This window comes from Cebus imitator, unplaced genomic scaffold (assembly GCF_001604975.1).
Source record: "Cebus imitator isolate Cc_AM_T3 unplaced genomic scaffold, Cebus_imitator-1.0 Scaffold80, whole genome shotgun sequence".
NCBI classification, from domain to species: domain Eukaryota; kingdom Metazoa; phylum Chordata; class Mammalia; order Primates; family Cebidae; genus Cebus; species Cebus imitator.
Window position 1 is genome coordinate 7,838,388 of NW_016107395.1, and position 26,898 is coordinate 7,865,285.

General features: G+C 37.4%; 1 protein-coding gene across 1 annotated transcript in view; it reads left to right on the plus strand.

Moving 5' to 3' along the window:
• ITGA1 (integrin subunit alpha 1) overlaps nt 1-26,898 on the plus strand; it is a 166,222-nt gene that overhangs the window by 86,791 nt on the left and 52,533 nt on the right. The window contains exons 7-11 of the mRNA XM_017533199.2: nt 3,659-3,807; nt 8,991-9,141; nt 15,271-15,436; nt 20,207-20,280; nt 20,987-21,131. Coding sequence (XP_017388688.1) covers nt 3,659-3,807; nt 8,991-9,141; nt 15,271-15,436; nt 20,207-20,280; nt 20,987-21,131 — 685 coding nt within the window. The remainder of the gene's footprint in view (nt 1-3,658; nt 3,808-8,990; nt 9,142-15,270; nt 15,437-20,206; nt 20,281-20,986; nt 21,132-26,898) is intronic.

Consider the following 26,898-nt stretch of genomic DNA (forward strand, 5'->3'; position numbering starts at 1 on the left):
AACTTGCTATTTAATTCTCATATTTATTGGATTCTGCTACATACATATACATTATGCTTGCGTTATTAGCCTTAAATTATAAGCTAAGGTGAGATGGAAACTATCTCTACTGAAATGAATCTCACCAATATTCAGCACAGCATTACATTTGTTTGTGATTTGACCCTTTTCCTGTAATGAAAATTAATACTTGGTTAGTGTCGAAGTAATTGTGGTTTTTGACATTACTTTTAAGAAATGGTACCCTTTTCTGGAGAAGACTCACAGCACACCTTACTCTGTCTGGTTCCTAGGAAAACAAGCACCTCAGTATCAACCAGGCGTGCACTGAATTTCCCTGAGACCTGAGTTTTCCCACTGCTCACTCTTCTCATTTCCCACACTTGTTGTATCTCTCTTTTTCTGCTTATCATTATTTCCCTCCTATCTCACTTTTCCGCTTATGCGAAATGTTACAGTCATCTAGTAAGAATGTCTTAGGGTCAGCTGTAAGTGAAGCAAAACAGTAGTAAAGGATAAGAGAATATCAAAAGCCATGACATAGTCCATGTTCTTTACCCCACCTGTCCCTATAAAGTTATGATGGACTTGGGAAGATAAAGTGTGCCCTCAAAACAGTTAAGAAGAAGGCAATACTCTCAGTAGTTTGTTTCATATTCCAAGAAGGGGAAGATCAATATGGGCTACTTTGGCAACTAGGTAAGAGAAGTTTTGCAGAGAGAGGAGCTTGAATTAAATCTGACAGGGTGGGTTGAATTTAGCTTAGTAAGAGGGACAAGGAAGAGCATTTGGGAGGAGTGGAGTTCATACTGGGGAGTCCTGAAGATGAGGGTGAGTGAAGAATTTAGCGTTGGACTATTGAGGGACTGAAGATCAAAGGAAGAAAACTGGACTTTAATATATGGCCCTAGAATTTTAAGGAGTAGCTTGAAGTTTATTTTTTAAAAATTTAAATAAAAATATATCTTTTAAAGTATATTTCAAAGTCATTGATACAGGCAATGGAGAGTTGTTGGAGGTTTTTGAACAAGTAAGTGATAGGATGAAAGCAGGGTTTCAGGACAGTTAGTGTGCCAGAAATATGCAGAAGAATTTGAGGAGAGTGGAAATGAAGGGAGGGAGATCAGCAGCAAAGAGATTGACCATTGCCATGGTCCAAGGTTAAGGCAATGATGTCTGGCCTGAGCCAAGGTAATGAGGTAGGAGGTGAGACTTGACTCTGGAGTCGGACTCCAACACCAGACCAAATTTAGGACTAGCTAAAACAGGGAGGAGGCAGAAGATGCTTTCCAGAAACATGCCCACCATGTTAGTTTACCATTGCCATGGCAACAACCAAGGATCACTAATCAAAAGCTTTGGGGTCATTGAAGAAAAGAATTTTAAATTTATGCAGAGGACAATAAAAATGTTCATCACATTTCATTATAAATAAAGAAAATATCCTGAATTGGAGTCATGGATGTGTCTTTACCCATTTTGTTACTTTTGTATAATTAGTTGGTGGTTGTTCCCAAAGGGTCTTCTGGTCATCTTTATTCCAAATGTAATAGCTCTCTCAGAATAGATTGTAAAGTATATTGGGTGAAAGATGAATTCACAGAACAGGGCTAACCTGAACATGAATTGAGCAGAGTGCATGTTCCATCAGCTGATGATGTGACCTCATCTTATAATTACATATATTCTCTAGTTATTTCTTATTTATCTTATACCTAACTGAGCAACTTTAAGAGAAGATTCATATGTTCTATTTTTTTTACAATATACATATATATATGTATTTGTGTGTTTGTTTCATCGTATACGATAACATATCTCACTTAACTAGCTAGTTCATCAAATTCGTTGAGTAGCCATGAAATGGCAGTGGTGTTCCACAGAAGCTAGCAGGGTAAGGTGACTAAAGAATGGAGGATTTTAGAAAGATGCCTTTTTACTGAGAGGAAATTGGGAGAGTGAAAGTGCCCTGGGATAAGGGATATACATCTCAGACTAGACCCCCTTCTACCACTTCACTATGGGGATTGAGTGCTTCCCACTCAGTTTCTTCACTTATGAAACATGATCATATTTTTGTTATTATAATTTAAATAATTAGAGAAGAAAGTTTTAAAAAGAGCATTAAATATACAGCATAGTATTCTTATTTAAGCATAGGGCCTAATTGCTCCAGGATATCCAGTGTACTCTGGAAGGTAACTCAAAGTTGATAAAAATTTTTTTAAATTTGGGCTTCTCTAATTTGTTTCTAGAAACACCAGAACATGCCTTTAGTTTCCAAAAACACCTATTGTGAAAATGTATGTATAAATCAGACGTGAAATTAAGCCTAAAGCTTTCTGACATCAGTGATATCAGCAGAGGAGGCTAAATAAGTTGCTGAGCCTTCATGCTAGTTAAGAATAAGGTTAGACTCAGAATTAGGATTTTCTCTAAAGCAAGTAATGGAGGCAACTTCACCAACAGGAAAAGTAGGCAATTGCCTTGGAAAGAAGGCAGGCTTGTTGCAAATAACCTCCCCTACCTAAGTAATGAAGCACCTGGAATTCCAGAATTAAAGAGACATTCCTTCTGGTGAAGAATTGTCTGAGTCTGGAATTTTCAGATAGGATGGTTAAAGAAAAAGTCATCTTCAGTCACAATTTTTAATACAGATTAGTTTATTGGTTTATATCAACCTTTAAAGGGGGGTGTGGAGAAAGGGTAGGGGAAATAGCCATTTCTGGGGCCAGGAGGCAGGTGGGAAGACGAATAGTATGAAGCAAGGGAAATCGAATCTGGGGGCACTTTCCCTTCTGTATCATTTCACGTCCTGGGCGTTCTGCAGTTAGCTGCCTGCATGATCCAATCTGTGGACTAAAGGGAATGAAAGGAAGAAGCCAGTAGGAAAAGGAAGACAGAACAAGAAGAAGGTGGCGCTGGGAATGGCTGCTTTGGGAGAAATGAAGCTGCAGCTAGGCTAAACACAGTGCAACGCTCAAGTGTGTAACCCTGCAGGCTGCATCCCCTGCTCATTCCTCCGCCCTCATGGTGGCCAGTTGTTTCCTCGCAGCCCTGGCCATGGCTCACTGCCTTTCTTTCCATTGTTAGGGTAGATCTATCCCTTTCCCATCCCAGGCTTCTTCACATACAGTTTTCTCTGTGTAGAAGCTCTGCCCTCCTAGCACCTACTCTTGCAGTCTCAGCTTCTGAGAGGCCTTCCCTGAGCCCCCATTTTCAATCTGGCCTCTAGATTATATTTGCTGATTAGGGATTTTCCCGTACAGTCCCTTCCACAGTTTGCAATTGTTCATGTATTTGAATGATCATGTGTTTAATATTTCTCTCCTTTTAGTTTAGAGAAACTCCGTGAAGGCAGAGACCATATCAGTTTCATATTCTACCCACCAAGGCCTACCAGAGTCATTCTGTAAAATCTGTTGAATTAGATAAACCAATCATTCAAGAAGTTTAGTAACAGCACATTTACTTTGTTCTTTAGACCATGAATAGTCTATGCCTATTGCTGTCAAAATAGGAGGATTTGTATACTGATAGGTTTGCAAACTCATCTGAAATACTAAAATGTATTATAGCTGATTCACATGCCGAAACTGAAGAAATCTGAACAGGAAATTTGGATTGATGTACAACTCACAGTGGCTTGGTATTTCAGGTTGGAATTGTGCAGTATGGGGAAAATGTGACCCATGAGTTCAATCTCAATAAGTATTCTTCAACGGAGGAGGTACTTGTTGCAGCAAAGAAAATAGTCCAGAGAGGTGGCCGCCAGACCATGACAGCTCTTGGAATAGACACAGCAAGGTATATGGATAAAAAAATAAAGTAAAAGACTGCAAAAATAACTGCATGATATAGCCCTTTGGGGTATCAACTGAAAGTTTAGTGTGACAATATTTAAAGCCGTCTTGTTTAAAATGAGATTCAGAAGATTGGATAATGGTTACCAGATCAGATGTTTCTATAATACAATCTCACCATCCTTCTTATCTTTCCTTTATTACAAGGGTTTAATTGATATACGATCCATTTAAAAATATCACTGTGTCTATAACATCATGTTCTTGGGTATTAAGACAATATTAGTTAATATTTGTTTCATTTATTTTTTATTTTCAGCCTCTAAGAGACTCAATCTAAAATAATGGATTACAAATTAGTTCTACCTCTACTCAATATGTATTTATATTCTAGAATGCCCATGTATTTTCAGTACTTGATTTACAGTAATTGAAACTACCAGATAAGAGATTTTTAAGGGGCCAAATTAAATATTGTCTATTTGAAATAATTTTTAATGCAAAAATTGAAAGAAATGGAAAGGATCTTATCATATGTTTTGCTCTGTTTCTCCTTTTTTACTTTCTTTAGATTCCCTCCAACTTATAATCTTTCCTTTCTTCCATCTGCAGTTTTCTTTATGGAGAACACAGAACTCAGTCTGTGGTTGAATTTCATTTTATAAGAACCCCACTTTATTTCCTGTATGTTCGCTTATCTCATTTTTTAAACTAGCAAACTTCTGAACAAATACAAAACAATGCCAAAATCACAGGAAATGACTAATGTTAAGAATTCTTCTGTTAAATGTCTTCAACTTCTGACCTCTTGTCTGATGTGGAAAGCTAATTATCCATGCTCTCACTTCATCTGCCTGCTAAGATGAGTGTTTTAAGGAGGTTAAAAGAGTTAATGATGATCCTGCAAAGAATGGGTTGGATATTCAAAACTTTTTAATTTCATGTGTATCTTTTGCCTCATGAATGTTATAAAATCATGTGGCTCTAGTTATACGGGGCCCAAGAGAAAATAATCACAAATAGATGGAGGTAATTTGACATTTACCTACCCAAAGGATCACCGATTTTCATACACAAAGAGTGCACATGTTTAAGTGTACTGAATGTACCCTCCTCGATAATTAACTAGATGTGACTGTATGTTCAAAGTAAGTGAGTTCTTTGAAACCTCTGATCCTGTAGGGAGCTGCGCATTTTCCAAAGACAGCCACTTAAGAATGAATATTTATCTCTGAAGACTAAATGAAGAAATATTCTGAATGCTCTAAATACCATGTCCCTATATGTTTTCTGCCTCTGTATTTCACAAAGGGTATAGCTATGGGACACAGAGAGTTTTTTGAATTTTGATTATATGTTAAAAGTCCATAGTGATAGTACCAAGTATTTTTCTCCTACATTAATTAGTTCTTCATGTTTAAGCACATTTTAATTGTTTTTTTTTTATTATTATTCCTTTCAGGCAGAGCCAGTTGCAAACAATATTTTTAATTTTTTTAGAATTCTTTACCTTCATTTTCAGTAACTCACAGTTCAAATTATTATTTTGTGTTCCCTTCTCCCTATCCCAAATTTTTACTTTTGTCAATAAACTTACAGTATTTAATCATAAGACCTGGATTCTCCTGTCTCAAAGAAAGGGACACTCTTGGTATATTTAAATTTTTTAAAGCATGCAGGAAAGTCAAGGCTTAGTTCCAAGAAAGGACATTGGGTACTGGTACTTTAAGGACAAGGACAATTTGTAACCGAATGTAGTTGAAACAGAAAAGGTGTACTCAGGAGTTCTGCCAATACTCTTCCATTACATAAAGCCAGCCCTGATTTCAGAACAGGCACATTTACTTATGAAAGGTCTTTTAATCCTCTCTTTCAGCTGATGTTCATTCAGTTCAGTTGTAATTTTGATATTTAAGATAATTAGGAAGTTTTAGTGATCTAAGGAATTTGAATTTCAAAAATGATTGAATTTCATGTGATATGCATATACAAAGATCTGCTAAAGACTAACCTGTAACATCTGTTTTCATCTTTGTTTGTATACATTAAAGAGTCAGAAAATCTACTTGTATAATATGTTAAAAAGTTATTCATGGTATTTGTTAAAGACTGTAAGGAAGACATCACTGAAGAGGGACCTTTACAATGAAGATATTGCAGTAGAGAAGACAGATTAGACTCAGCTCTGACTATAGCAAGGACAAGTGGGGATTTATAGTCAAGGAACAGGACAGGGATCAGAGAAAACATCAAGGCTAGAGGGATTCTTGCTAGACTGACTCAACAGGATTCTTGCTGAAGGTAGATAAATAGTAGGAAAAATGAAACTATTTTTCTCTTTCTATACTCTGAACACTTGACAGGTCACTTCTGATGCCAGATACGTGGGATTTTTCCCACATTGACTACTTATCTGACTCCAGCTGGGTATTCTATAATTCAGTTCAATTCTGACACCAACTAGAGTTTGTGCAGACCTCTCCCAAAAATTCCCTAGTCCTTCAAAAATTCCCTCCAGGTTAGAGCCAGTAGGTTTCCAAGTTACCCACAATCTGTTCAACATGGCTACAGATTAGATCCCCTACTTGGGTTTGATTATATGCTACAGTGGATCACAGAACTCAGTAAAGCATCTTACTTACTATTATTAATTTATTATAAAAAGAATACAACTCAAGAACAGCAAGAGATGCATAGTGCAAACTATGAGGAAAAGGGGTCAGAGTTACCATTCCCTTTCATGGTATGCCTCCTTCCACATATTCAGCAACCTGGAAACTCTCTGAACCCCATAGTTTAGAAATTTTTACAGAAGCTTGATCACAGGCATGATTGATTATTAACTGAGTCTCTAGCCCCTCACCCCTTCCTGGAGAATGAGAGCTGGGGGTGAACGTTTCAAGCTTCTGATCATGGCTTTGTCCCTCTGGTGACCAGCTCTCATTTAGGAGCCCACCAAGAGTTACTTCATTAGAACAAAAGATATTCGTATCACCCAGGAAATTTCAACAGATTAGGACTTCTATGTCAGAAACCCAGGTTAAAGACCATATATTAGAACAAAAGATGCACCTAGCACCACTATTGCTCAAGAAATTACAAGAGTTTTAGGAGTTCTGCACCAGAAGCTGGAGGCAGAGACCAAATATATATTTATTATTTGTTAAAAGAAAAATTTTAGACAAATTAAATTTAACAGAGTTTATTTGAGCAAAAAATGATGAATGAATCAGGCAGCACTCAGAATCAGAAGAGGTTCAGAAAGATCCACTTTAGCAGGGTGAGCAATGGGCTCTTATGGGCTGAAAGCAAAATCAAAGTAAAGAAATGACTTGATTGGCTATAGCTAGGCATTTGCCTTATTTGGGTATGATCTGGTGGAAAGTCCCTAATTAGAGGTTACTTGGCAGTTTCTGATTGGCAGAATCTCTATATACAAGTTGGCTGGCAGCTTCTAAATGATAATGTTTATGTTTTGTTTTACTGTTTACATTGAATCGGATTTTGGATTGCTTACATAGGAACATAAGGCCCTGGAGCTGTCTCAGCCTAATGGCCTATAAATTAAATTCTTTTAAAAGATAATATCATAGAACAGGATAATAAGATTTAGAGGGTGGGGAATGAGGAATTTGAGCAGATACCAAGGATGAGGGATTTCTACTAAATTTACTAAGCCAGATTCTTGCTAAAACTATACTATATGGGTGAAGAACATAGCCCAAGGCCAGAGCCAAGTCTAGAAGAAGACGTAAAGGAGCCTGACTTAGATTTGGTCAAGGAGAGTCTTTGTCAAGTATAGAGGGCAGAGAGACATGGTTACTCATATTTAAAAAAAAAAAAAAGGCATTTTTCTTTCTTTTGAGAAATGTAAGAAAAATAGAAAGTAAAAAATTAGTACAACTAAATTTTGTGTGTCTACCACACAGGACTGACAGTTGTCAACATCTTGTTATATTTGCTTTAAGTCCTTTGAAAGGAAAAACAATCATATAGAATTCTTTTGCCCACATCACCAGATTCCTCTCTTCCTGCTTAAAGGTATCAATTACTGTATATTTACTGTGTATCTATTGTGCAAACCCTTTGGAATGTTAGCTTAAGACACGTGTTTCATTGGCATATCTGTCCCAAATGGCAGCTGTTTGTCTGTATAATCTAAATGGACCATCCAGTGTAATGATTACTGTACTTTGTACTAAAATCCTAGAAATATATAAAGTCCTTTCATTACTTTAGTCCTGAACAAAATATACTCATCTCTTCTAAGACTCCAGAAAGGAAAGATTTGAGTAAAAGGGAATGAAGGGGGAGGAGAAAGTCTGTGTATATGTTTATATAGAATACATAAAAAAAAAATTCCCATTTCCTTGTACTCTGTTTCTTTCCATAAATGCTGCTTAATTAATTTAAAATGCCTTTTTTTTTCGTAGTTGGATTATAGCATCTTCCCCTTTTATCCACACCATCATCTCCTACCCTACTCTCAGCAGTCTGTGTCCTAACACATAGTTCAGACCAAATGTTTTGTAACTCCTCCAACCACTTTTTGCCCCCTAAAATCCAGATGACTACTCCATGGACTCAGAACATCACCGTCTGCCATCTTTTACTCCCATGTAAAAGACGGCAGATGTCCCTATTCCCAGGATACTCCCAAGCACTCACAGCCCCACTAATACTCTGTTCTCTCTCATCTCTCCTCCTAAGATTAGAGGATTTCCAAGCCATTCTACAAATGTCAGGGTAGTGGTGGGGGAAACAAAGTCTCAAGCAAAAGTTGCTGCTAGAAGCAAAAGAAAAGAGGCCTGTCAAATGAGAGAAGGGATGTTTATAGAGAAAAGAGCAGCTGGGAGAGTGTTTATAGATCTGGCCTTCTCTGAGCCTAATGTATGCCTCAGTCACACCCTCCCTTTGAAGTTTCCAAAGAATAAAATACTGCTGCATTTTTATATATGGGATATATGGTGATGAGCAAAATGGTGACCTCTCCATCAGCTGAAATAAATCTAGAACTATTAAAAATAAGGCTCACCATGCCTCCCAGCTTGAATGATGGGCATTGATGCTAATTTTAAAAGGAAGCACAAGGCTACCTAGAGTAGTCAGTGTTTTTGTTTCGTTTCTTACTTTGTCTACCGTAAAGTGGTGTCTCATCAACGTTTCTTTTGTTTGTAATGACTTCAGAAAAGAGGCATTTACTGAAGCCCGGGGTGCCCGAAGAGGGGTTAAAAAAGTCATGGTTATTGTGACGGATGGAGAATCCCATGACAACCATCGACTGGAAAAGGTCATCCAAGACTGTGAAGATGAAAACATTCAACGATTTTCCATAGCTGTAAGTATATTGCTAGAAACGTTTTAAAACTCTTGGGTGTAGAGAAGAGCTGTGTGCATATTGGGGTAATTTTATAGAAGTCATGGCCAGGCATGGTGGCTCACACCTGTAATCCCAACATTTTGGGAGGCCAAGGCTGGCGGATCATGAGATCAAGAGGTCAAGACCTCCTGGTCAACATGGCGAAACCCTGTCTCTACTAAAAATACAAAAATTAGCCGGGCATGATGGTGTGCACCTGTAATCTCAGCTATTTGGGAAGCTGAGGCAGGAGAATCACTTGAACCAAGGAAGTGGAGGTTGCAGTGAGCCACGACCTGCCATCGCATGCCAGCCTGGGGACAGAGTAAGACTCCATCTCAACAAAAAAGAAGGCAGGAAAGAAAAGAAAGAAAGAAAGAAGGAAAGAAGGAAGGAAGGAAGGAAGGAAGGAAAGAAGGAAGGTAGGAAGGAAGGAGAGAAAGAGAGAAAGAAAAAAGAAAGAGAAAGAAAGAAGAAAAGAAAGTAACACAAACTAGGTTGGAAAAGAGAAAGTTCTCCATTTGAAGATAAGTCCTGTGAGGACAGACTTGGACCATGCCCCTCTATGTCCTTAGTACCCAGCATAATGCCAGGCCAAACAAACACTCAACAAACAATCATTGATGCAAAGGAAGGAAGGAGGAAAATACGGAAAGATGAAAAGAGGAGGAAGCAAAAACATGAGGAAAGAAGGGTGAGAAAAAGAGGACTGAAAAAGAAGAGAAACTGAGGAGGAGGAAAGGGAGGGAAGGGGGTGGGAGGGGGGAAAAATTCCTTTGCCTTTTTAAGTAACAGAGAGGATTTGTTCAATATAACAAGAGCAGTGGCCATTGGGCTTCCCTTCTTCATCTGAGCAATTTTCGACCATCTTTTCCATTAATTCTCCTCCCTCGTCACTTAGCTCAAGTGGGAAAAAGTGCCAGTTGTCTCTGGTTAAATATTAACAACTTCTGATGTTTGACACTTGCTTTTCAGCGAAGTAGACGGGAATTGAATTTATGTTTTCTGATGCAATGCGTAAGCTCCTGGTATAGACCTTTCTACTACCTAACTTTAGAACTTGTTCTAGTGGAGAACAAGTTCTAAAATCAAAAAATTACCCAAATGGTATGCCAATTACTTCAGAGCCAGCTCTAGTTTTCTTTAGCAGTGTGCTTCTTCAAAGTAGCTTGAAGTTCTTCCCAGACATTAGTGTATTACTCCTGTAGTCTTGTTACTCCTGTAAGTTCATGGAACAGCAAATGAGGGAGCTAAGAAAGAGGCAAGGGCACCCAGTGACTTTGGGGGGGATGTCCCAGAGTGCAGGGGCAGAGTTGGCTTAACGTCCTCTGATGAGACATGCGGTATTTCCTCTGGCATAGGCACTGATACTCTCCAAGGAAACGGGGGAGGGCCTTACTCAAGCAAAAGGAAAGGATCGAGAATAAATCCACCCCTGCCTTCTCTCCAGTAAGGAACATTCAAAAGCCATTGCACTGCCTGCAAGACTCACTTTCTCACATTAAAATTGAGTGTACATTTTAGTATTTCAGTCATTGCTCTAAAACACTTATCAACACTATCTATCTATCTTTTCCCATTTTTTTTTTTTTTTTTTTTGGAAACGAAGTCTAGCCCTGTCACCCAGGCTGGAGTAAGTAGTGCCATCTTGGCTCACTGCAACTTCCACCTCCTGGGATCAAGCAATTCTCCTGCCTCAGCCTCCAGAGTAGCTGGGACTACAGGTGCATGCCACTATGCTTGGCTAATTTTTTACATTTTTAGTAGAGCTGGGGTTTCACCATATTGGTCAGGCTTGTCTTGAACTCCTGACCTCAGGTGATCTACCCGCCTTGACCTCCCAAAGTGCTGGGATTACAGGTGTCAGCCACCACACCCAGTCCGCTATCCATTTAATAATACAAATAAACAAGTTTTTTGTAGATCATAAACAGCAGTACTTTAAACAGTAATTTTAGTTCTTTTCTAGCTTTCTATAAGTGAGAAATCTGTATCCTTCTTAATCAAAATATCAGTTTTTTAATCTATCATTCTGAATCTAACTTTAAAAAAATACATGTAAATGCGCAGTGGGGGTGAGCTACTCGGGTGGGTAGGGGGAGCGTCAGATCTGGAGGAGAGGGGTGTAGGCAGCCCTCAGACCCATTGCCCTTGGTCCACTATACTCCCAGGCCACATCACAGTACTGTGGTCAGAAGGATATTAGAGGTCTGTTTTGCAACAGGACTTCGAAGGCACCACCATGGAACTCTCCATTTTTAATGATATCAGACAAAGCTGCTATTGGAAAAAGAAACATGAAGCTAGAAAATTCTTCTACTTTCATGGTCACTGGAGGCCAGGACTCTCCTCCTTCCCAGAGGATTTGGATATTAAAAAAAAAAAAAAAATTAAGTAATAGCAAAGGGCTCGGTGTCTTTCCTTCATTTTTTTGATTCCAGGAACATAGGCTTTAATTAATTAATCATGATCCTTGTTTAGTTCAGGCCACATTGTAATCATTTGTTGAAATGTGACCCACTTTATTTGTTTCTCTATTTAGAATTGTATCTGTATATTTATTTCAATAATATTATAAGCATCCATGGACCTACCACCAAAATGGAGAGCTAGTTCTCTTTTTAGATAAATACATCTGTGCCCATTTACCACCAGCTTTCCTCCACCTGGGTAACCATCAGTCCACATTCTGCATTCCTCAACCCTCACTCTACTTTTCAAAATAATATTTAGGTACCCATACATATCTGAAAAAAATAAATTTTAAGAATATTTCATTGTTTTTTAATGTTATAAAAGGGTATAATGCTGTATGTAATATTTTGGAACTTTTAAAACTTAATACTATATTAAGATTCATCCATATTGTTGTGTATCTATATAGTACATTCTGTTTTTAAAAGTTGAGATGATATTCACAATACAGTGAAATACAAGGTTTCAGTGTGAAAAATGTGCACAAAGTGAACAATTTGGCAAGTTTTGGTACAATTGTGTGGACCCACATAAGACTTCCATCACTCCCGGAAAGTTTCCTAGGCTTATTTTTTTAAATTTATTTTTACTTTTTATGGATACATGACAGCTGTACATATTTAGCTGGTACATGTGATATTTTGATACAGGCATACAATGGGTAATAATCAAATCTGGACAATTACATCACATCAGACACTTACCATTTCTTTTTGTTGAGAATATTCCAAATCTTCTTCTCTAGCTATTTTGAAATATACAATATTGTTTACTACAGTTTCCCTATAGTGTTACTGAACACTAGCTCTTATTCCTTCTATCTAATTGTAGTTTTATACCCATTAACTAACCCCTCATCATCTCTGCTCCTCCCCACTACTCTTTCTAGCCTTTGGTAACCACCATTCTCTTCACTACCTCCATGAGATCTATGAGTTCAGCTCCCACATTTGAGTGAGAACATAGTGATATTTGCCTTTTAGTGCTTGGCTTATTTCACTTAATATAATGTTCTTCGGTCCCATCCATGTTGCTTCAAATGACAAAATTTCATTCTTTTCTATGGATAAATAGTATTCTATTCTGAATATATACCACTTTTTTTTAAATCCATTCATCCATTGGTGCATACTTAAGGTTAATTCTATATCTTGTCTATTGTAAACAGTGCTGCAATAAACATGGAGTGCAGATATTTCTTCAATATACTGATTTTCTTTATTTGGGATATATAACCAGCAATGGTTTTTTTTGTTTGTTTGTTTTTTCACTTTTAATACATATCCCCTATGGCAACCACGGATGTGATATACCACCATAGCTCACTTAGGTTACCAACTCTTGAATTCCAAATAAATAAAATTGTATGGATGTACTGTGTGTTTAGCTTTTCACTCAACATAATTATTGTTTGTGATATTTTGTGTACTGAGGGTTCAATCTTTGTTATTATCTATTTTATAGACCACAATCTGTACTCTACTATCCATAGACATTTTGCTTCTGTACAGTTTGAGTTATTGTTATAAAGGTATCATGAACCCTAAAAAAAAAAAAAAAAANAAAAAAAAAAAAAAAGTGAAAACCAAAGTGATAATCTTCAGGTAACACTTGTAACTACAAGTGTCAGGGTAAAAATATGGAAACACCTGTGTCCTAATATACAGAAATAAAAATAAAAATAAATAATGGTACACATTATTTCACATTTTTTCATGCCCATGAAGTTATATGATTTAAAAAATAGAATTAGGTCATATCTACATATTAGAGATTTTTAAACTTTTTTGCATTTTAAATTTTACATATTGTTTTTAAAATGTTTTTATTGTCTTGAACATTTTTATATTAAAAAGTAAGTTTTAGGGTCATACATTTTTACATTAAAAACTAACTTTTTAGGCAGAAAAAATATAAACCTTAAAAAAGCTAATTAGTCGAACTTTGTCAAAATTTAAAACTTCTACTCCTCAGATGACACTGTTGAGCATATGAAAATGCAACCCCCAAACAGGAAGAAAACATCTGCAAAACACGTAAAGGACTTGTATCCAGAATATATACAGAACTCTTACAACACAATAAAGGGAAAATCAACATCTCATTTTCTTCTAATGGGCAAAAGATTTGAACAGACACTAACTACACCACAGAAGAAATGCTATAGCAAATAAGCGTATGAAAGAGTTTCAACATCATTAGTCATTAGAGAAATGCAAATTAAGTAAGACACTACTACACACCAACAAAATGGCTAAAACTAACAAGTGAACAAAGAAAAAAAACTGACAATAAGAAGTATTGACAAGCATGCAAAGCAACTGGATCTCTTATATATTTCTGATGGGAATAGTAAAACGGCAAAATGAGACGATTACTGTGGAAAGCAGTTTGGCAGTTTTTTATAAAGTTAATCATTCACTTATTACATGACCCAGCACTTTCACTCCTAGTTCTTTACTCAAAAGAAAAGAAAATATATGTTTATTACAAAGACCTATGTGTAAATATTTATAGCAGCTTTATTCATAATATCTTGAAACTGAAAATAACCCAAATATTCTCCTTCAATAAGTTATGATGCATCCATACAATGGAATCCTACTCTGCAGTAGAAAGTACCCAACTACCGCTACATGCAGCAGCATGGAAGACTCTCAAAAGCATTGTACAAAGTCACAGGAGCCAGACACAAATGGCTACATACCATATGATTCCTTAAATCTGACATTCTGGGAAAATCAAAGATATAGGGACAGAAGATTGATCGGTGGTTGCCGGGGTGGAGTAAGGGAGGAAGGGATTCACTATAAAGGGCAGGAGGGAACTTTCTGGGGTGACAGAAATATTCTACACCTTGATGTGGCAGTAACACAACTATATTGGTTTGTCAAACTCATAGAATCGTATGTCTAAAAAGGGTGAATTTTACTGTATATAATGTATCTCAATAAACCTTACCTAAAAAAAAATAAACTGAATGTTTGAGAAAACCTGCTTGGACATCTATATAATTATAGTTAACTATCTTATATAACTCTTTCCTCTCTCTCCTCTCCATAAAAAGGAATGCCCGTGTCTGCAGCATTTGGTTTCAAACAAGAATATCTCAACTGTTTATTTTCTAGATTGCCAACTTAGATTACTACTTAGCCCGGTATGTGTTTAAAATATATATGTGCTGGACTGTGCCTTGGTAAGAGTTTCAGGAAGAATTACTCATTCAAAAGCAGCCAACTCACTTGCTGGTTGCCTTTGCCAGCAGATAATGACATCACTAGCTGGAATAATATCAAAGACATTCAGAAACTATGAATATAACATTACTTTTGAACTGTCAGATTTTAAAAATACAGCTGTTAGTAACAGAGACACAGAGTACAAGAGGAGAAATTTTCACACACATACAAAATTACCCTTTATATTTTTCTACACCAATTGCGGTGTTTATGTAACAGCTAATATTAGGGAGTCTACAAATTTTGAAAATCACTCTTCCATAAATGTGAAAATACATAAAAATTCCATTATGCTAAGGTACTCTACACTGTTGTTTACTGACAAAATGCTTGAGATCCTTTATTTAACACATAGAATTTAAAATATATTCTTGCTGTTTCTGTTGTGTCTTAGATTCTTGGCAGCTATAACCGAGGAAACTTAAGCACTGAAAAATTTGTGGAGGAAATAAAATCAATTGCAAGTGAACCCACTGAAAAGCATTTCTTCAACGTCTCTGATGAATTGGCTCTAGTCACCATTGTTAAAACTCTGGGAGAAAGAATATTTGCTCTGGAAGGTATGTCTATTTATCTTATTGTTGCATGTTCTCCTTGCGATTCAAAATCAGTGTAATGGGATTTTTGTATTTATTCCTAACACGTCAGCAATACGTTTTTTACTGTGTACAGTGGTCAGCATGGAACAATGCTCTTTTATGTAAATCTGTCATTGAGATGGCTGTTTCTCACACCACTGTGTCTGCTAGAGGCTCTCTTTGTAAGGGCATCGTAGGGCAGTGCTGATGGGACAGCCGATGAAGACAATGGTTAATGTAGATGTGCCAGGAAGAAAAATGTTTCCATGTACTTTATTCCTCTTCTGTAACATAGATTTAGAAAATAGGGGTACTACCTAGGTTTGGGTTTTTTTTAAAAAATGTGTTTCTTCATTTCATATTGAGCTACTACAAGAGTGTTCTTATGCAATAACTTCGTTTGTTTATTTTCTCTGTATTTTGCTCCTTGCCCACTTTAAATGTCTTCCTGGAACTCTGCCTATTAATCCATGGCAATGAAACACTGGTTCACTGTCTTTGTATAAATCATGTTACTTCTTTGCAGATTTTTCCTTGATTTTTCAATGGCGACTGGCTGTTGAGGATAATGAGTTATGACATTCCCCATTCTGCCTTAGGTAGAGGATGTCAAGTAACTAACTACTTTGGAACTAGATCTTTCCTGAAAAAAGGCCTTCAGAATTGTTATGCCAGGCAAACTGGCAAAGCTTCTTTCTTCATATTCCTTGATGATCTTTAGTCTCAGAGACATGTGCCTTTTCTCCAACTAGGTAAAGAAACCACCAGAGAATTCTTTTGCCCTTAGGCTACATCCAAATCCAGTTGACTCTGTCCTTGTGAGGACACACTAAAAGACTGTTGTTTCTGCATCTTAAAAATAGAAATTTTAAAACACCTTCTTAGTCTCCCTGATATGACTGATAATAGAAAACAGAGAGATAAAATGGGAATGAGACATAACTGAAAAAAGTGGATGATTTTGATTGAGCATCAAGGGGCTGGGAAAATGAAGAAAAATGAGACTATGAAAATGTGTAGAAAGGAAAGAAAACGGGACTCCATGTTTGGGTCCCCTTCCGTGAATACTCCCTTTGTGGAAGCCGTCTTTCTCTCTCCTGGATTTCCCCTCTGGAGTCCCCTTCCACACTCTCTCATGGAAGCCCGTCTTCCCCTCCTAAACTCCATCTCTCTCTATTCCCTTCCACTCAGTGTGGAAGCTGCTTTCCTCTCCTGGATCCCGTCTTTCTGGATTATCTCACTCAGTGTGAGGGTTAGCTGTTTCTTTCTCTCTCCTTCTCTTGTTTCTCTCTCTGTTTAAATAAATCACTTTCTACAAACAAAAAAGAAAGAAAGAAAATTATTTAGAGTTATGGCTTTCAAAGTTTTTTTTGAGTGACTCACGATAATAACTACATTTTGCTTTTTGACCCAATGTGCATAAATATATACATATAAAAATAAATCAAAGTTTTTTGAGATGGAGTCTTGCTCTGTGGCCCTGGCTGGAGTGCAGTGGCACGATTTCAGCTCACTACAACCTCCACATCCTGGGTTCCAGCGATTCTCCTGCCTCAGTGTCCCAGGTAGCTGGTACTACAGGCACCTGCCGCCACACCTGGCTAATTTTTGTATTTTTAGTAGAGACAGGGTTTCACTATATTGGCCAGGCTGGTCTCGAACTTCTGACCTTGTGATCTGCCCACCTCTGCCTCCCAAAGTGCTGGGATTACAGGCATAAGCCAGATATTTTTTTTAAAAAAACATATTTTCAACTTTTATTTTAGAGTCAGGAGGTGCATATGCAGGTCTGTCACATGGGAACACGCTATGATGCTGTATTTTGGGGAAGAGATGATCCCATCACCCAGGCAGTGAGCACAGCATCCAATAAGCAGTCCATCTGCCCTCACCCCTCTTCCCTCCGCAAGTCTGCAGTGTCCATTGCTCCCATCTTTACGTCTGCAAGAAATACTCCTTTAAAATGTTTTAGTTTTATGTTCTCAGTATTCAAAACACTTTCATGCAAGGTACAGATATCAGTGAACCACAGAAGAGGGTTCATCATCTAGTTCGAGTGGATGCAGATAATTCTTATCATATGTGATGCACTGTGATGTCTTCTTATCTCTTCCATTCTACCTTAATCTCTTTCAATGAAAAAAAAATGCTGGCTATACTCATTCTGTTGATTTCATGACTGGGTCACAATCCGTACTGAGAACATTTGATTTAGAGGTGATAGGAATCTACAGCCCAGCCAGACTGAATTTCTCTGCCTCCCTTTTCCCCTGGCCTCTTTTCCCCTGTGCCTTTGGAAACAGAACACTCTAATTGTTTATGGGTCTGGAGTCACAGCTGCTTCTGAAGACCTCAGCTGTCTTGTGCTCTGTGTACAAGTCATTTTTAAGTGGTTTTGGTCTCTCAAGTGCTATCCCCATGTCATTTACCAATAAGCCAGATTATGAGTTTGGCTGGCCTCAAGGAAAATACATACGGTGTTCCAACTCATTGTGTACTTTTAATTTTTAATACCATGGGCTAAGAAATGATAGAAACAATCTGTAAAAATAAAAGAAAAGTTACATAGTTACATTTGATAGTTCTACAGAATACAGTACCATTTCTAAATCTCCTCTTAAGTAAGCAAGTAACCTAAAATGGGCAGAAATGAAGCCCACATCAGCTGGGAGAGGGTGAGATCAATTGCCTGAAATGACATTTTCAGATTGTTTCTAACCTAACTACGCTATGGGTTAAACGTGATGCTTTGAAGAGCCTCAAGTCTCTATATTTAAATATGGCATCATTTTATAAGGAACTTTACAGATCAAAAATGTTTTCTGTATCATCTTCGTTGCTACACTATCAGAGCCAACCAAAAGCGGTGTTTTGTCTAGATTATTTCTTATCTTTTTGTGAGATTTTTAAAAAGCTTTATATCCTTGTTACTTGGGAAATCTCCATTTCCTGGCAACATTTATCTTAAGGTGGCAAATAACTGTGATTATGAAATTTCTGCTTGCCAAGGACAGTGCCACCTATTGAGGCAAGTATGCCAAGGACTTACATAGTACATCAGAAAATGTTCTAATGTCACCATTTCCCATCGAGCATTGGGAGAAACGCCAGCATTTCTAACCAGAGGCTGTACAGTGGTTAGAGTGGTTGGCTCAAGCACTCATGAACAGTCCAGGGAGGAGTCTGCAGCAAGCAGCCCAGGAGAACATAGTGGCCTATTACCATCATGCCACTGCAGCAGGAAGAATGTCACATAGCCTCCTTATATTATATTCTGCTGAAGGCAGAATAGCATCAGGGCAGGTGCTGGAAATAATGCTGGTTTCTGTTGCTACATTCTTATTGATCTTGCAGATAAGTGAGAAAACACCTTAAAGCATTGTGGACTGAAAATACACGTTTAAATTAAAGTTAAAATGCATCTGTCTTAAATTACAGGGCAATTTGTGCAATAAGAGATTACAGTGATATATTTGAATTCCTGATGGATTCCCCCATTTAATCTAGTCCTACAAAGGTAATTACTGATGTATTTGTTCACAATTTTATGCAAATAAATAACAAATACATTTAGTTTCTCAAATTTGATTATTCCCACGCCTCAATGAAAGGGCAGACTGACTTTCTTAAGTGCTATTTTTAACTTATCTGCAAGGCCAAATAAATCAGTAACCCCCGAGTGCAAGTAAATAAATCAACATTCCATCAATTCCCTCAGGAAATTGTGGCTTTGGGTTTGTGAATATTTTGAGAATAATTTGAGAGTAGCAGACTTCCGTAGAAAGAGCTTCAAAATGGGTACAGGATCTTTTAAAGATACGTGATTGAATAGCTTGTGGACAGCCCTATCCCAAAGACCCCCTCCTGATCTGTGAGTTATACTTGCCACCAGTAATTAGAGCAAATAAGTACAAACAAAAATATCTTAACCCTTGCGATGGAATTCTGATGGGGTCTATGGCCTGAATATGGGTGGGACTGATGGAGTTGAGAAACCTCCTTAAACATGTGAATGAAATTTTTTTCAGTCCCCTAACATATTAAGGAAGTTTAGCCTAAGAGTTGGGCAGGGTTCCAAAAGCATAAGTTGAGACAAGAATTCCCTCCTGTAGTACATTCATCTTGAGCCATGTGAACCCAAAGCACCACGGGATCCACAACAGCTACAGTATAAGAATAGAGATTTCTTGGCCGGATGTGGTGGCTCATGCATGTAATCCCAGCACCTTGGGAGGCTGAGGTGGTTGGGCCACTAGGTCAAGAGATCGAGACCATCCTGGCCAACATGGTGAAATGCTGTTTCTACTAAAATACAAAAATTATCTAGGAGTGGTGGTGCATGCCTGTAATCCCAGCTACTCAGGAGGCTGAGACAAGAGAATTGCTTGAACCGGGGAGGCAGAGGTTGCAGTGAGCTGAGATCGTGCCACTTCACTCCAGCCTGGTGACAGAGTGAGAGAGTGAGACTCCATCTCAAAAAAAAAAAAAAAAAAAAGAGATTTTTCAACCCCTCCAGCAAGGACAGGGCAGCAAGAATTTAAGATATGAGCCCTTTGACTATCTTTCTCCGTCTTCTACCCAGGCATACCTAGAAATTTGGGGTTGAGAAATGTATGGCTGAAAATGCCCTAAGATGTTTGAAATTCTGGTTGGTAAGACCACAAGCTCTACAAGGTCTGTGTTACTCTGCAAGTCAGCAGTGCATTAAGAGGCATTGTTACTTATTTATGGTCATATTTTCCTATGTTATAGCTACAGCTGACCAGTCAGCAGCTTCATTTGAAATGGAAATGTCTCAGACTGGCTTCAGTGCTCATTATTCACAGGTATGTTGACCAGTTAGTAGAAAATGAAATATATGTTTGCAAGGCTTCCTTTCCCAAATACAACATCTAGTACTGTAAGTGCAATGTGCAGTTCATAGCTTGAACAATTATGCAAGCTATGATGATGTTTGCTAATTCAAACAGAAAAATGTCATTTCACAAGCTTCTTATTAGAAAAACATGTTCTCTTACATAACTCACTGCATTGTACTAACAGTTGTGAATCAGGCTGTGTGAACTGTGCCTTATTGTAATTATGTACCTATCTAAATGAAATAATTTAGCATATTTGCTAAAGATGTGAAATATGTTTCCACAGTGTCAAAAAATTCAAGGGTCTTATTAGAAATTCATGTTCAAAACCTAGGATTCTTGGGACCCAGAATCAAGTGGAAAGGCAAGATTAGAAAATATATCATTTGTAGTTAATGAAAGAAAAGGCATAATGGTCCTTGCAAAACAATATTGACATTTCCATGTGCAATTTTACTGTATCACTTGGGCAAGTTACTTGTGCCTCAGTTTCCTTTTCTGTAAAACCCGTATGGTAACAATAGCATCTAGCCCATAGAGTTATTATGAGAATTATACGAGTTAGTAAATGTAAAGCACTTTGAACACTGCCTATACACATTATTAATGGTGGTTAAGTGTTTGCTGTTATTATTTTTATTAAATATTATTATCTTCACTGTTTGCATGTAAGGACTGGGTCATGCTTGGAGCAGTAGGAGCCTATGATTGGAATGGAACAGTTGTCATGCAGAAGGCTGATAAAATCATAATCCCTCAAAACACAACCTTTAATGTCGAGTCTACCAAAATGAATGAACCTCTTGCTTCTTATTTAGGTAAGGTTTGGGTATAATTATAAAAGAGTATTTTTTAATGTTTAATTTTTTACCTTTAGCATTATTTGCTTGTATTTCTATAGTCTTACAATCATGCAGCAAGATTATTTCAAAGAATTGGGTATTTTCCATAACCTGTTCAAAATTTCAGGCCTTTGAGCAGCTTCAGTTAGTCAAAATGACAGAATATGGAAGTCATTTTTTGTTAGTAGGGCTATCTAATGCAGGGAATGGTTTAGAATGAGATGTGCACTTTCTGAAATGTTCAGTTTCCCTGTGTCTGGTATCAATTTTAACTTCAAGAAGAGCTTTGAGCCTGGTAGACAGTAAATGAGGGTAGAAAAGGAAACCTTGACTTCCCCTGTATCCTGAAAACCAAACTCTCATATTGTCTTAAATGTCTTCTATCATTAATTTATTTCTATGGGTTCTAATTTTGGAAAAGAAAAATATGTTTTGTCATGTAACTTCTTCTTTAATAGTGCTGCTCACAATCAGACAAATATTGAACTTAAACCCAGTGATGTAACATCATCTTGTTTCCCAACATCTTGCCTGAAATGAGGAGGTATGTGTATGGCACCACTTTAATTGGGATCTATACCAAGCTAAGTGATGCCTAGGGGATGCCAGGGAAATCTCCCATCCCTGAAAAAAGATCTCCACGAACAGTTTAAAGGACCTAGAATGGAAAGTACTATCAGGATATGGCTTCCCACCTCTTACTGACTCTACAAATATTTGGGGGCTCCTCTTTTGCCCCAGGCATTGATCTTAATGCTGGGGATGCAGTGATGAAGAAGACAAATACCTTGTCCTGGAAGCATTCACAGTTTCACGGGTTAGTATTCCTCTCTAGGATCTTTCTGTCCCAGAGGCAAGTCTTTTTCTCTCTGTCCCAGTTGCTTTCTATTTTACCATGAAGGTGGCAGGTCTTTACTGCTGTGTTTATACATCTCCTTATTCAAGGACACCTATTAAAGCTATAGAGTCAGGAGGACTTAAGAAGAATGAAAGGACTAGAGTTTTAGATGACTAAAAACATAGCAGTAAACAGCAGCTACACTGTGACTGCTAAAATCTCTTAAGACATGTAGAACTGTATGAATGAAAGTCTAGTCTATTTCTCATAAAAATCCCACTACATTCCACTCAGGTCAGGCAACAGCTAGAGAATTTCCTTGTTCTAAGTATCACATATTCTCTATGTAATCGTTTATTGGAGAAATGACTAAGATGTGCCACTAAAAGATTACATAGAGAAGACAGCTCCAGAAGCAATTCGCTGCTACAAGTCTCACTCTCTCCAAAATTTAAAGAAATTGAAGGTTAGAAAACAAAGTGTGTATTGCATGTCTTTTAAATATTTGGAGGATTGTGATATGAAATATAGGTGCTAGGCTTAAAATTCATTTCAAATTTTAGCATTAAAAGAGATCCAATGGAGCTTGTAGTCTTAATTTCCAATTAAGAAACTGAGAGATAAAACAATTATGTTCCAGCTGCCTATGGCAGGTGTGAAACCACAATTGAGGGCTCTTGATTCTTACATCAGTGTTCATATCACCATACTGATAAAACTGATTCTGGGTTGATCAAGAAGGCACTCCACAAATATTGATACCAGCAATGTGCCAAACACTGAGTTTATAAATAGAGAATACAAAGACAGATGAGGCAGATCATTTCCTGCATTGATAAACCTTACTTTTTTGAGTGAGAGACAATAATGAAACAAGCAATCACTATCAGTATGATATGTGCTATGACACAGAATACCTAAAAAAGAGGGAAGCGACTTAGATTAGATATCTTCTAAAAGTTATTGACATCCTAAGGTTCTAGGAGACTGTTTTGTGTGAAATACCTTGGAATCAAGAACCAGCTTAACCTGAGGCTTCTTTCTATTCCACGTAGAATAAATGTAGAACATTTATCTTCCTATATAATGGATGACATATAAATTAGTAAAACTCCTTATGAAAGGCATTTGACAATGTGTTTACAGAGCTGTAAAAATGTTTATACCACATTTATACAGAAATTTCACTTCTGTGGATCTAACCTCAGGGAAAAAAATCTAATATTTAAGAATTCCAGCCAGGTGCAGTGACTCACACCTGTAATCCCAGCACTTTGGGAGGCCAAGGCGGGCGGATCACCTGAGGTCAGGAGTTCGAGACCAGCCTGACCAACATGGAGAAACCCTATTTCTACTGAAAATACAAAATTAGCTAGGCATGGTGGTGCAGGCCTGTAATTCCAGATACTCGGAGGCTGAGTCAAAAGAGTCACTTGACCCCAGGAGGTGGAGGCTGCAGTGAGCCGAGATTGTACCATTGCATTGCACTCCAGCCTGGGCAATAAGAGTGAAACTACATCTTAAAAAAAAAAAAAAAAAAAAAAAAAGGAAAGAAAAGAATGCCAAGTGAACAATGATTTCCATTGTATTATTATGTATGGTGTTGGGGGAAGGGCCATTATCCTAAATGCCCAAAAATATGCAGATAGTTAAGTAAATAGTAAATCCACTTAACGAATATTATGCACCCATAAAAATAAAAATTGGAAAGCTGCTGAATCTGTGATACTAAGGACTTGAAGTGGTTATGGCACAAGGTGTACAATTAGTGATAGCGATAAGATCACAAGAGACTTGAGCTTGTTTTCCGATTCTGCTCCTGGCTATGGCTTTCGGCATATTACTTTCCCTGTCAAAGCCTCAATTTTCCTATTTCTAAAATGGAAATAATTACATTGTATATATCATTTACGTTGTTAGGAAAATTAAGTAATGACTATAAGATATTTAGCACTGTCCCTACACACAGTTAGCACTCAGTGGGTGTTGTCTATTATTTTATTATGTAAATGTTATTTTGTATTTTTTATTATATAATGTTATATAATAAATATTCCTTTTATTAGTATTATGGTAAGCAGAATAATGATCCCCAAAGATGTCCATGTCCTAATCCCAGGACCCATGAAAATGTTACCTTGTATGGCAAAAGGGACTTTTCACATATGATTAAATTAAGGATCCTGAGATGGGAATATTATCCTCAGATATCTGACTGGGCCTGATATAATCACACATTCCAAAAATCAGGGAACTTCCCTTGGATGTGGCCAGAGAGAGATAGAACTTTGGAAAAATGGTCAAAGACATGCAATGTTTTTGGCTTTAAAGATGAAGGGAGGCCACAAGCCAAAAACTGTGGGTGGCTCTAGAGCTACAAAGGGCAGGAAAATGGATTCTCCTCAATAGGCTCCAGAAAGGAACACTGCCCTGCCAACACCCTGCTGTTTAGTCCAGGAAGCTCTATGCAAGACTTCTAATATACAGAATTGCAAGATAATAAGTTTGTGCTGCTTTAAGCCACCAAGTTTGTGGTAATTTGTTACAGCAGCAATAGAAAGCTCATGCATAATACATAATAATAACAGTAGCTGACATTAGTACTATGACTAATAAGTATTGAGTATCTACAAAGTTAAAGACTGTGTGAAGTCCTCAAAGATGCATGTGATATTGTTGCCACTCTTAGGAAGCTCACACATTTTAGTTGATAACACTGTAACTTTTGGTATTCTGAATTATATGAGGTTAAATTTCTTTAAAACAAACTCTTAAGAATCCTAAATCTGTCATTCCCAACAAGCTTGGGTTAAAGGTTGCTTAGAGCAGACCTGGAGACTTCAACTTAAAGATATCGCTGCAAATAAGAAAATATTGAAAGAATCTTTATTTCTGACCACAGGATTTAAATATATATTTTTTTTAAGATGTAGTTTCACTCTTATTGCCCAGGCTGGAGTGCAATGCAATGGTACAATCTCTCTGTCCAGGAAAGGAAATTTTTGGATATGTTTTCTATAATGTGTTGAGATTTTCTTTTCTGTTTCAGAAATTATTTATTATCTTACTCACAAGTGAGAGTATATGACATTTTTCCAACATAATGTCTAATACAGGTAAGATTTCTTTCAAAATAGAAAAGCACCCAGAAAAGACAGGGCAGAATAGCTTGGTTCTTTTTCTCCACCCAAAATATTATTCTAAATCTGAAATGAAGTTTTCAAATTGTTTCTTTGTGAGGGTCACAAATTAAGAAGAGACTGAATATATTTTTCCTAAATCTGTATGGATTGCGAGTCGTAAGACTATGAAAAATCTTATGAAGGAAGTAAAGTAAGAGGCAGAGGCTCTATTAGAAAAATCCCATACTTATCAATAATGATCAGAAGCTGTAAGAACAGAAGCTGTTGAACATCTGTCTCAGGACATAGTCATACAGCTGTCTTTCTGTTACCTAAACTGCCTTATGCCAGTACAGGCATAGCAAGTGGATTCGATGGTGAGAATACCGTTGGGACGCTGTTGCCCCACCTCCTCCCCCAAAAGTTTGCTCAATTCTATTCCTGCCATACAGCTGCCAGAGGAGAGGGAAAGATGTGAGGCAATGTCATGACATCAAGACAGATCATGCCTGTTATACCTGTACCTCACTAGATCCTTGCCCTTTTCCCAAGAAGTGAATTATGAGAGCTAACAGAATTCATTTTTTATAAATCCATGGAAAGGGCTATGCCATCCATTTTTGCCTTTTCTTCCTTTTTTTTTTTTAATATTTGAGACAGAGTTTCTTCTTATTGTCCAGGATGGAGTACAGTGGCAGGATCTCTGATCACTGCAACCTCTTCTTCCTGGGTTCAAGCAACTCTCCTGCCTCAGCCTCCCAAGTAGCTGGGATTACAGGTGCCAACCACCACGGCTGGATAATTTTTTTGTATTTTTGGTAGAGACAGGGTTTCATTATGTTGGCCAGACTGGTCTCGAACTCCTGACCTCAGGTGATCCACCCACCTTGGTCTACCAAAGTGCTGGGATTACAGGCGTGAGCCACTGTGCCTGCCCCTTCTCTCCGTCTTATGCTTTTCTTTTTCAGGAAATGCTATTACTCTTAAATATTTATAATTATCTTCCTTCTATTAAAACTAGGCTTTACTTGTCTCTGGCTCTCTTTTTATTTTCCTCCTTCTTGTCTTTAGACACCCAAGCCTCAATTAGTAACCCTGCTAACTGCTAGTTACTTTCCCTGAGATGATTTCATTTTTAATTATCAAGTATAAGTCATCAAAGATATTTAACTAAATAACCTCACAACACCTACCCTCAAACATAATTTTCAATTCATTTTTAAAAAGGGGCTTTTATCAAGTTACACTCACAGCTCTGCAAATTACACACACACACATGCACACACACACATACACATACACACACACATACACACACACATACACACACACACATACACACACAGGAACTAACTCTCTCATTCTACTCCCTTCCTTAAACTTCTTAGTAGAGTGGCATGAAATAAAACAGCCTTCATTTTGCACATTCTTCTTTTCCATTTTATGTGTGTATAAACACGGCCTGAAAGTTTCATTTTAAAACAATATTGTGGTTAGCAATATAAACACATAACACATTACATGTTAGAAAAAATATTTCACCTTCTATTACGTATAATAATAAAAAACCTTCAAAAAAAGATGAAGGAATGAGAATGTGAGGAATATTCATAAAGGATAATATGTCTGACGGATTGTGTCCCTTTAGCGCTTTGAAGACTAGATGTATTGGACAAAAACTTTTGTTCCTATTTAACATTTTTAGAAGAAAGTGAAGCTTACTTTGTCGTAAATGCTTGGTGAGTTAGGAAAATGATCTTTTTCTCGATGAGAAGTGCTGTTC